This window comes from Sceloporus occidentalis, unplaced genomic scaffold (genome assembly GCF_023333645.1).
Source record: "Sceloporus occidentalis isolate IW3139 unplaced genomic scaffold, rSceOcc1.0.p SCAF_5, whole genome shotgun sequence".
Classification (NCBI taxonomy): domain Eukaryota; kingdom Metazoa; phylum Chordata; class Lepidosauria; order Squamata; family Phrynosomatidae; genus Sceloporus; species Sceloporus occidentalis.
Genome location: NW_028316985.1, coordinates 89,461,044 through 89,473,529, shown reverse-complemented (window position 1 = coordinate 89,473,529; position 12,486 = coordinate 89,461,044). Strand labels below are relative to the sequence as shown.

At 41.7% G+C, this 12,486-nt stretch overlaps 1 protein-coding gene across 6 annotated transcripts in view; it reads left to right on the top strand.

Moving 5' to 3' along the window:
• Nucleotides 1-2,213: 2,213 nt before the first annotated feature.
• LOC149312469 (TBC1 domain family member 19) overlaps nt 2,214-12,486 on the top strand; it is an 82,057-nt gene continuing 71,784 nt past the window's right edge. For all 6 annotated transcript variants that reach the window (XR_016281260.1, XR_016281259.1, XM_089524699.1 and 3 more), the window contains exon 1: nt 2,214-2,393. Coding sequence is in view for 4 of the 6 variants with exons in the window: in XM_089524699.1 (XP_089380825.1) it covers nt 2,280-2,393 (114 nt within the window). In the remaining 2 variants the exon portion in view is untranslated. The remainder of the gene's footprint in view (nt 2,394-12,486) is intronic.

Genomic DNA, 12,486 nt, shown 5'->3' with positions numbered 1-12,486 from the left:
CAAGCTGCCCCTTTAGGGCTATCTGTTTTGGCCCTTAGTACTTTCTCTATCTCTTTAACAACTGGTCTATTAAACTAAATGGCTATTGCTTTATCTCCATTTCTCCATTAAAAAAACCCGACTACTTATATGTGATAGCTTACTCCGTTTCTGCCATTTCTCTTTACTTGTGAGTAGAGGCCAGGCTGCAGAGGAAGGAGGAGAGGGAATGCTCTCTACAAGCCTCCCCACAGGATTTCAGAGCTCCACTGGCTTCTTCATCAGGCAAAAGATGTTAATAAATCATGTGTGTGTTGTGTGCCTTCTAATTGCTTCCAATTTATGGCGAACTCTAAGATGAATTTGAGAGCCAGTGTGGGGCAGTGGTTTGGATGTTGGATTAGGATTCTGGAACCCAGGGTTTGAATCCCAGCTCAGCTATTTAAACCTACTGGGTAACCATGGGCAGGATCAGAGGATGGCAATGGTAAACTCCCTCTGAAGAAACTTGGAAGAAAACTCTGGGATGGGGTCACCTTAGGTTAGCCATAAGTTGAAATGGCTTGAAGGCAAATAACACACACAATTGGATAGTAGGAGCCAGAGTGGTGTCACAGTGGTTTGAGTGAACCTGAACCCTCACCCATGTCCTCTGAGTCCTGTAAGGCTTGGAGGGCACCACCTCAAACCCCTCATGTCCTCCTGAAAGTGCCCCTCCATGCCCTCCAAGTCCTGCAAGGCTGGGAGAGCACTACCTCCATTCCCCCCAGGTCCTCCAAGTCCTACAAGGCTGGGAGAGCATCCATGGCCTACAAGGCTGTACAGGCACCACCTGCAACCCCCCACCCCACCCATTGCCTTATGAGTCATGGAAGGCTGGGAAGGCACCACCTTAAAGCCCTCATGTCCTCCATGTCCTGCAAGAAGCCATGTCCTCCAACTTTTCCAAGGCTGGGAGAGCACTGTGGCAACCCCATGGGTAAAACCGTGGGGTCGTGACCCTCTCTCAGGATAGCAATGCTCATCAAGATTGAGACGTGGCAGTTCTATTGGCAAACCATAGGACTTCGACCCTCTCTCAAGATGACAATGCTTTATCCATAATTAGATAGATAAGCCCATGTTGATTCGGCTGGCTTAGCTGGTCTCCATATCCTGCTTCCTTGCCTCAAGAGCACGCACCAAGCATGCACTGATCACGCACCTGTCATGCCAGTCAGATGACCTAGGAGCAAGGCTATCATCAATGATTGTAAGGAAGACAATGGACGGAAGTAAGCAAGATGACAATAAAAGGCCCAGCCAAAAGCCTGGCTGGGAGGCAAGCTTGTGAGGAAGCTTGTGCACCCCCATTCCTGTCTCTCTGCGTCTCTATGCCGCGACAGAGCACCACCTGAAACCCTTCATGTCCTGCAAGAACCCATGTCCTCCAAGTCCTCCAAGTCTGGGAAGACACCACCTCAAACTCCTCATGTCCTGCAAGTCCTGCAAGAACCCTTCCATGTCCTCCAAGGCTGGAAGAGCACCATCTGAAACCCCTCATGTCCTGCAAGTCCTGCAAGAACCCACGTCCTCCAAGTCTGGGAGAGCACCATCTGAAACCCCTCATGTCCTGCAAGTCCTGCAAGAACCCACGTCCTCCAAGTCTGGGAGGGCACCATCTGAAACCCCTCATGTCCTGCAAGAACCCACGTCCTCCAAGTCCTCCAAGTCTGGGAGGGCACCACCTCAAACCCCTCATGTCCTCCAAATTCTGCAAGAACCCATTTCCTCCAAGTCCTCACCTCAAACCCCTCATGTCCTGAAAGTCCTGCAAGCACCCATGTCCTCCAAGGCTAGGAGGGCACCACTTAAAACCCCTCATGTCCTCCACGTCCTGCAAGGTTGAGGAGGGCATTACCCCAACCCTGGAAGGCTAGGAGGGCACTACCTCAAACCCTTCCTCCACTCTGCACCCCCCAATAATCATCTCTCTGAAAGCCCAGAGACCCAGACCTATCTGGGACCCTCAGAAGCCACTCTCCTTTAACTCTATCCCTTGCCTCGTCTTATTAAGTTATGGCCTGGAATGGAGAGTGAGCAGAGGCGGAACCTTTGTTCCCGAGGGAGCGGTTTCCAGCCGGACGTTTCCAGGGCTGGACCCGCTTGGCCCCGTTGCCTAGCAACGCTTGCGCTGATCGAAGCTTGAGAAGGCGCTGGGGCGGTGCGTCGGCGAAATCGGTCCGCCCGCTGCGGAAACCCATTGGCGAGAGAGGTTTAAGGGTGTTGCCTCCCTCCTTCTTGACCCTGAGGAAGGAGCCATGCTGGGCCAGGAGGGCTGCAGCGGAGGAGGAGGCCTCTCTCTGACCATCGCCCAAGTCGTGCAGCGCCTGAAAGGCTCCGGGCTCCACTCCCAGCTGGAGAGACAGGCCCGGGTGAGGTCCCTTTCTGCCCTTACCCATCTCTCTCTTCCTTGGCTGCATCCACATTGGAGAGATAACCCGGTTTGGCAGCGCTGTAAGTCTTTGTCTGGCTGTTTGCTATGGAATTCTGGGAGTTGGTGCCCACAACAAACTCCAGCTCCCAGAATTCCACAGCAAACAGCCAGACAAAGACTTAAAGGGCTGCCAAACATGCCCTATGAGTCCACTTTTAACAGGGACAAAATGTAGGACAAATTCGGGACCAAACTGTAGGACAACTGCAGGACAAAACTCAGCCCAAAATGTAGGACATTTAAGAAAAAGGGAGGACCTTAAACGTCCTACATTTTGGGCTGAATTTTGTCCTGCAGTTGTCCTACAGTTTGGTCTCGAATTTGTCCTACATTTTGTCCCTGGTAATAGTGGACAATTATGGCAACCCTACCTATGACTAGTTGGCCCCATGACCTTCCATAGACTTAAGCTTCCTTAGATGCCACCACTCCAATGCATCTGATACTTCCACCAAATGCATCCTGGACTTGCTGTCCTCCAATGTTCTTGATGACTTGAGATTGAACTGAATTGATCCTGATTTTTCAATGAACGAAATTGAATGACATTCATTGTTACAGTCAAAGGCCAGCATCAATATAACATCGGAGGCGAAGGCGGATCTGGCTGCGACACCTGTCACCCCGTTGATCGCCAGGGTTGATCCGGCTGATCTGGCAGGGTTTCATGTTGCGATCTAAACTAAATTCTAATTTCAGCTTAATTATTTTTGTACGTAAACAATACCATAAATTTGCTTATATTGCAGTGGCGGCGACAACGCAGCAGGGGATGTAATTCAGAAATGCCTAGAAGGCTGTGCAGTGCCCATTCCTGAATCTTTCATTAGGACAAACAAGCCAGGATAGGGAGGCAGGAGGGGACTAAATATGGCCAGTGTCCATAGGATGCTGATTGACTTTTGAGAGAGAGAGAGAGAAAAAAACCCTGAAAACTGTATAGAATGAAAAACAGGATGGACTTTTTGGGAAAGTAGAATGGGGAAATAGATTATGCAATGGATGTTCTTTGTCTAATTGTCTGGTTAGATCAGTTCCTGGTTTCCACTGAACAAACTTTCTTCTAAATTGACCAGGGATGGTAGTGAGAGCTACTCATAGAAACCAGTGGAGAAATCCAGCTTTAATATATCTGAATGGCGTGCCATCCCTCAGCCCAAAATGGAGGAGTCTCCAACAGTGAAGATCCAGCATTATCAGTGGGCACAGAGTTCTGACTGACTGGGGAGAGATCAGACCAAGCAGAGGCATTCCTCACAAGTCTAGTCATTGAATTTAAAAAATTAGTGCTTAAAATTTTAATATTTCTGCTTTTATGAGCTTAAATCCCCTCCCTTGTTTTTTGCAAATTAGGATTTTGGAGATCGAAGAGCTGGGGTTTTTTTTATGTCCCTTGTTATTAGCACAATTATGGGAAACAAGACAGAAATAATCGCACACCCTAATATTTCTACAGCTAATCTTGTACATTGCCTTTCTCTATTGCCATTAATACCTGTTCGTATTAACAGTCATTCTCATCATCTTCTGGTTCCAATCCAATCACTGGCTTTAAACATTTTGCAAATGGTCCACTCTCTGAAGATGCCAGCCACAGATGCTGGCGAAACATCAGGAATAAACTCTTCTGGAACATGGCCACATAGCCTGAAAAACCCACAAAAAATTATGTCCACTCAAAGTTTGTTTGTTTGCCCCTCTGCACTTTCCTTTCATTGTATCTAGGGCCCCATACAGACTGCCTAAATAAAGCTGCTTCGGCTCACTTTGGAAGGATGCTGTTTAAATGTTGCATGCGTCCTAAGAGTCCGGAAGCTGCGCCAAAGCTGTGCTCCAGTCCTTAGGATTGGATTGTGGCTTTGGTGCGGCTTCCAGACTCTTAGGACGCATGCAACATTTAAACAGCAAACCTCCAAAGTGACCCGAAGCAGCTTTATTTTGGCCTGTCTGTATGGGGCCTAAGCTTCCTTGGCTGCTTTATTTGACTGAAAGCTCTGTCATGCTTGGATTCCTTTCATCCTGACTTGTTATCCCTCATACTTGAAATAACCTTTCCATCTCATTCTTGTATCCAGTAATATATTCTTGTGTGGTGGCATTTGGTACTGTAGTAGCAGATGTTAGATGCAGTTGTTCAGCTGATTAAATGATGGAAAGCCAGCTACTTTTCCAGAAAATACTTGGCAATGATATTCCATTCATTATTCCTAAGAACTCAGCAGCGTACTTTCTGATCATTGATGTGCATATGTGCAAGTCTTTTGCCTGGTCCATAAAATGTGGGACTTGTGTCACAATCAAGAATGGCAGCTGAGCACGATGGAAAATTGAGATGAGAGCTCCAATTGTTGCCTACTATATAAAAGAAAAAAGAAAATGTATTTTCTGTTCCATAAAAACAAATGATGGATTCACTCACCTTGAAGGGATATGAAGTGAACTGCAGACAGTTTGATAGATCTTACAATCTATTTTCTCCCAAAAAGAACGGCATGTGTAAATAGTAATATTTTTGCTATTTTTGCACAGTATAGTATAGCAGCAGTATCAGGTAGCATTTTGTAGGCAACTTTAAAAGTTCCAAATCTTTCTGGCTTTGGAAAAAAAATACAGTGGCAAAAATCCTGTTAGTGACATACATGGGTATAAACATGAGGTTTCACATGCATGTGCCTTGTTTTGGATGAGATGCACTAGCTCCTAGTGCTCTGTCCAACTCCCCCAAAGTAGCTACCAAGCCTTCTAGAGAGCTGTTAAGGTTGTTAAATGGTGGTGATGGGGATAGACAATAGTTATTGTCTCTCTTCCCTGCTGCAGTTCTCTAGAGAAAGAAGAATGACAGGCTAACTGGTTGCCCCCCCCCCCCCCAGTCATTTAATGGCCATAGCAGGCCCCATAGGGCTTAGTGGCTGCCGTGAAAAAGGGAGGTGCATGTGGACTTGTAGGTGTGGAATATTATGCCTTGTGTATCTCAGCCAGTATCTCACATGCTTTGGTGACATAAAAACAAAGCAAAATGAACAGATGGGTTCTCTTCATTCTGATGATGTTGGGTTCTGATAATGTTGGATCAGGCCAGCTGTTTGAACAATCAATAGATTAGTATACTCACTAGCTTGAAATATTGTAATGTCTTTCTTGTTCAAACTTATTGTAAGTAATGTATCCATATACGTGAATTACCATTTATTTCATTTGCATTCAAGGAATTAATTTTTTATTGATCTTGAGTTTAATTTCACTGGTGAAGGTTAGTTCTGACTTAACATTTCTAGGGAGACAGCATGGTATAGTAGTTGTCCAATGAGGGCTCTGGGAGACCAGGATTCAAATCCCTGCTCAGCCATGGAAACCCACTGGGTGACTTTAACAAGTCACAGTTTCTTATGTTTAGAAACAGTGGCAAATCTTTGTGTAATTTTGTTAAGAAAACCTTATGGTAGGGTTTCCAAAAATCAAAGTTGACTTAGATACATGTTGTTATTGTTTGCCCTCAAGTCATTTCAGACTTATGGCAACCATAAGGTAAACTTGTCATGGTGTTTTCTTGGCAAGATTTGTTGAGAGGAGGTTTGCCATTGCTTAATCCTGAGGCTGAGAGCATGTGACTTGCCCAAGGTCACTGGGGATCGAACCCTGGTCTCCAGTCATAGGCCTGTTACAAACTGCCAAAATAAAGCTGCTTTGGGTCTCTTTGGAGGTATGCTGTTTAAATGATGGATGCATCCTAGGAATCCGGAAGCTGCACCAAAGCTGCACTCCAGTGCTTAGGAATGGAGTGTGGCTTTGGCGCGACCTCCGGACTCTTAGGACCCATGCATCATTTAAATAGCATACCTCCAAAGAGACCCGAAGCAGCTTTATTTTGGCAGTCTGTAACAGGCCATAGTCTCCACTATGCCACACTCTCTCCTGGATACTCATAAAAAGATAACAATAAAACTTTCTGAACAATAACACATTCATTGAGCATCCCTATGTATACCCACTTGTGCATTTAGTTAAAATAATCTTTCATGATGGCTGAATACAGTTCATTCACAGTTCACTGGATCCACGGTAAAACAACATCACTGTTTAGCAGAAACAGCATTCAATTTCTGGCTTATATGTTACATTATTGTGTGTATACATGCTGTCTTAACAAAATGAAGATGTTTGGCTTATTGCTTTTCAGAAGAAACAGCTGCTGTCAGCAAGGATTTTGGATTTGAACACAATGTGTAATTGCAATAAACTTCAAATCTGGCATTGAGGAGAATCTGTGCAAAAGAATTGTTAGGTACAATTCCAGTGATCCCTCCAAGTGTTTGTGTTGTAGATAGTTATACAGTTTTGTCCTTCCATTTAAAAAGTATCTTTGGCCACCTTTCCAGTCATTTTTATTTTTCTCTGACCAATTTCCTTAGCTAGATTAGCTAGGTCAGCATTGATGCTTGCTGAAACAACTGGTCCTGGAGATATATAGTCTTCTGCATGATTGATTGTCCAGTTGCATCTCTTTTAATTGAATTGTTTTTCTTAACAAACAATGTAGCCAGTAACATAGCCAGTCTGTTAGGAAGAAAATAATTTTCAACATCCTCCTCTGTAGAAAGATTGTCATACAAGTTAAAGCTATTTTCACTTGTTTGGATACGGTGAATATCTATCTCCTTGGATCACTTTTGTTGCAGCTGTTATTAAATTCAGCTTTTCTTCCTGTGTGTTGCACTGATCTTTTAGTTTGTAGAACCCCTACAATACAGTGAATATTGTGCTACAAAACCTCAGTAAATAAAACAAAACTATCATTTGTTGGTTGTATAAGTATTCACCTCCCAGAAATGATACTTTGCAAAATAGCCTTTGGAAGGAATTATACCTGTAAGTCTTCTTGAGTGAGTCAGCTTTGGCCACTTGGATCCTACAGTTTTTGCCCATTCTTCTTGACAAAATTACTCCAGCTCTTATACAGTGGATAAGGACCATTGAAGTCTTGCTAGTTTCTGAATCAGATTGAGATTTGAGTTTTGGCTGGTTCAGTCTAAGATACACACTTTCTTGATTTTAAACCACTCTGGTGTTTCTTTGATTGTGTGTTTAAGATTATTATCTTGCATGAAGGTGAACTTTCACCCCAGTCCTTTGCAGACTGAAACAAAATTTTCTCTAGAATTGCTCTGTATTTGGCTCGATCAATCTTATCCCCAATCTTGACCAATTTCCAGGTGCATGGTGAGAAAAATCAGCCCCCAACTTTATGCTGCCTCCACCTTGCTTCATAGTGTGGATGGTGTTCTCAAGGCAGTGAGCAATGTTGGCCTTGCACCACACATAGCATTTTGCAAAAGTCCAGAAGGTTCAGTTTTGGTTTCATCAGAGCACAGTCTTTTTCTCGATGTGTTTGTCTTGTCTCCCATTTGCCTCTTTTCAAATTGCTTATGTGCTTTGATAATGGTTGGTTTCAGCAATGGCTTCCTCCTCCTCACTCTTTCAGAAAGTCCAGCTTTGTGGAGACTGGGAATGACAGTTACTCCATTGATGGCTTCTTTCATCTCATTGTGGATTCTTCATCAGATTTACCACTAACTTGTTCTGTGTCCCTGACTAATGTTATCTTTACCTAGTCACTGAGTTCGGTGGATGACCTTCTCAAGGCGCAGTTGGGTTAAGAGACAATTAAAAAACAGGAAGAAACCCAGCAATTAATCCACTAAACAAGAACAATCTTGATATAGCAATAGTCTATAGAATTAATGATCTTATAACAAGCTATATGCAGTACAACTCTGTAGTCACGCAACTAATATAATGGTCAGTGTAAACTACAGGCCCCATACAGACTGGCCAAAATAAAGCTGCTTCAGGTCACTTTGGAGGTATGCTGTTTAAATGATGCATGCGTCCTAAGAGGCCAGAAGCCGTGCCAAAGCCATGATCCAGTCCTAAGGACCAGAGCACAGCTTTGGCGCAGCTTCCGGCCTCTTAGGACGCATGAAACACCATACCTCTAAAGTGACCTGAAGTAGCTTTATTTTGGCCTGTCTGTATGGGGCCTACAAGTTATAGAATGAAACATACTTCTAATTAGGAGATGCCGCATGATATATTGAACTTTACAACCAACACATAGAGGTTTGACTTTCTATTTTTTAAAAAAAAGGTATTTTGATATCTTTTTGGAATATATTAATACCAACAATATCACACAGTTTTTTTTATCTGATCATTACCATAAGATGCGACCATTGCATTTTCTGGTAATCATGATTCTTGCAACATTACATTTTTGGATGTCCTGGTTAAAGTAGAGAGACAAAAACTCTGTGTCAAATTACCATAAACCCACAGATTGTAATTCTTTTCTTTCATATACCAGTTGATATTCTCATTCCGTAAAAAGGAAGGAAGACATATGGATACATAGATTAAATTAATATCTTCCATGTGGATTAAATTAGAAGAATAATTATTCAAGTTTTTTGTAAGTATTTGCTGCGCCTTTACTTGAGTTCCCTTCCCTATTCCTTACCAGCTACACTCAACCCGGTTGATTAAGTCTTGGCTTCATTTATATCTCTATCTCTAAGAAAGTTCACTTCACATTCCCTTGTCAGGAAGGTATAGAACAGTCTATTTCACATAAAATTTTTAATTAATGTTTCAAATATTTTATTATAATGGTTGTTATATTATCAATAAACTTCTTAGTGTGCGTATCCAATTATACATTGTGTACTCGATGAAGCTTTGGAAAGAGTATATATAATAAGCTGTTGAGAGAAAAAGAACTTATGAAGGAATCTTGATTGTTATCATGAGTGTTTAAGAGGAAGAAGTCTGATGAAGCTGTAATGAAACCACAAAATAACCACCCACTGATCCAATAATTTATGTTCCTGATAAGGACTGTTACAAGCTCCATATTTAGATTCTCGATAAGAACTCCTACAAGCTCAGTATTCATTTCTATAAGGATTTCTACAGACTCAATAGTTTATTATCTTGAAACCAAGCAGCATTTGGCAGGACATTCCGTTTACTCATTAGGGACATATCTATGTTTACCTTGATTAGTATTTCTTCAGGCTCAGATAAGCCATTGAGTATGGACTAAACACTCTTCAAATGTATATGTTTTGCTCCTGTATTGAACATCTTGTAAAATGGTAACATCTTGTAAAATGGTAACAATGTCAATTAAATCCACTTCCAACTTATAATGTGGAAAAGTCAAAGGCGTGTGTGTGAATACTTCAGCAAGGCACTGTTTCCATAACAGTCACTTCTCCATTAATTCAAAGACAAAGCTGTGTTAGTGTGGAAGATCAGTATGCAAAGGGATCTAGTAGCACCTTTGAAACTATCTGATAGAAAGAAGGGCCCTATGCACCTGAGGAAGTAGGCTCAAGTTTATGGAATGCTCATGCTACCAGGTTATTTCTTTCAGTTAGGAACTGAACAGACTCCCCTAAGGGGTGGCTTGCAGCCACCTCTTTCTGTGCCAGATTGGGGCTGCAGCACCTACACGCTATGGCCCCGATCTGGCGTTTCTGTGGCGCAAAAAGGAGCCACAAAACGCTGCAGAAAGGGCACAATAGCTGCTGCTGCTACCACCGCTTTTGAGTGCTTCTTTAGTGCTGCATCATCTGCATGCAACGCCAGGGGAGCGCCATGATGCGGTCTGCCATGTAGGCATGCAACATCATGCTGGCATGAGGGCAAAGTCGGAGTGTGCAATGTGCGGACACCATGCCCCCACTCCGCTCCGGTGCCCGCCTTTGATGCTGGTCTGTACAGCACCTTAGTCTGAAAGATGCAACTAGATGCCTTTGCATACTACGTCTCCATTAAAGTATTGAAACACTTCCTTCATATATGTTTATATATTTGGTTCTCATACTTCAAGTGCGTGTGTGAGAGAGAAATAGAAGTTAAAAAAAAACTTCAGTGTGATCAGTAATTATGGTAGTGATTTCACCATTTTCCTAAGGTGTGGCTTTCAGACAAGCTTCATGTTTGCTGTCTTCCCATTTGTTCTCCAATTCAGATTCAGATATTCCCACAAAGAGTAATAGAATTCACCTAGCAATCCAGACGTTTGTGTAACAAAACTAATATGATATGGCCTCGACAGCATGCAAATTTGATACCAAATAGATTGCTGATATATGCATACTGTTTTCACTCTGTCTGCTTTGTGATTCATACAAATCTAGTGCTGTTGTCAAGCTATGTAGCGCAGACTTGGAAAATCTTACATCCTTTCAGTGTGTTGTAGAATTATTAACAGTAATTTCAAATAAAAAGGGCAGCATTTCTTGAACCTGAAGCTGTCTTGTTTGGCATCAGTGTGAGAATCTGCCACTACTGCACTTTATGCAACCAATAATCTTTTTTGGCAATACCTGTACTTATTGCCTTTTGGTAATACCTGTACTTATTGCCTTTCTTACAGTAATCATAAACTAAATTGCATGTCTCTGCAAATGCCTCAAATGTCAAAGTCTCAGATGCCTACGCCTGACTGTATAATGTTCCATAATACATTATAAATTATAGATATTAAACTTTTACATATTTTTATTTGCCAAAGGTCATCATAACTCTTAGAATTTTATTTGCTAAACACTCTTCATCATCATCATCACCACCACCACCATCATCATTATCATCATTTTACTTTAACGGTGTAGCTGCTGGTGGATTTAACTTAGCAGGTCTCTATGCAGATTGTAGTATTAGTTGTTCCTCAGTTAATCTGCTTTCCCATTTAACTGAGTAGATTAAATATATATCTATTATGATTTTTCCCCTCAGCTGAATTCTGTGATGTAGAAAATGATCATATTTGCAACACCCCATTATATACAGACATAAAATAGAATAACTAATAAATTATGTTTCACAAAGTCCATCCTTTAAATGTATGTGAAACTGTTGTATTGATTATTTAGCTGTACCAACTGATAAGGGGGTAAATGTTTGCAGTACGGGGTACTAAACTGAGTACAGCTGTGAATACATTAAGCAACTTAAGATACTCAGAACAAAGATTCATAGAAGGTGGCTTCAGGCAAGTTCTGGGCCTATGTGAAATATTTGCTACATAGAGTGATCATACTGTTTACCGTATATACTCAACAATAAGTTGACCTCATATATAAGTTGAGGTCAGGTTTTGGGGCCAAAATTATGGATTTTGCCATGACCCATGTATATGTCTATTTGTGCAATATCAATCAATCACCCAGGACTCTATCTGCTTGGCTCTTTCTTGCTAAACTCCTCTCCGCACCACATGAGGAAATCTGAAAGAGCAGCTATCACATCTCTATAATGACCTATAAATAAGTCGACCTGGGATTTTGGGGTCAATTTTTGGTCATAAATTTTTAGACTTACAGATGAGTATATACGGTACTTTATAGAGGACAGTCCTGTATGAAAGGTTGCCTAGTCCAAGTTCTCCATCAGGAGTTAACTACCTGTATAGCTGCATTGGTCACCACCGCCTAGTTTTGTTTTTCTGTTTAAATTGTAATTATTTCTATATTTGCTCATAAACATATATAATAACTTATGCACATTTTATGCTAATCTTTTCCCTTTTCCCTGCATTTCTTTTAGAGGGCAGGAACTATACATAAGTAGCCGCCTTACTTGTGTATTTGTTTCCTCATTAATACATAGTTTTACTTGTATGAAATTATAAGAGTCCTGTGACTCCAAACATTGCATACAATAATTTAAACTATCTAATTTTAAAAATATTTGAGATGGTTTGTGTATCTGTGAGATCTTTACTCTTTCCTTATTACTTGGTATTTTTCACATCAACAAATTGTTTTCTTCAGTGTGAAAAGGGTTTTCTTTATTTCAACACTATAATACATAATTTATTGGTCATGCTAAAGCCATGGATGCTGGGGTGGACACATGAATAAACAATGAATGATAGGCTGTGCTTGCTGAAATATTTCTTCCTTGCAATTATTACAAATAGAAGAGCCTTGTCCTTTTTTTCCCCATACAACTGCCATAAAGTA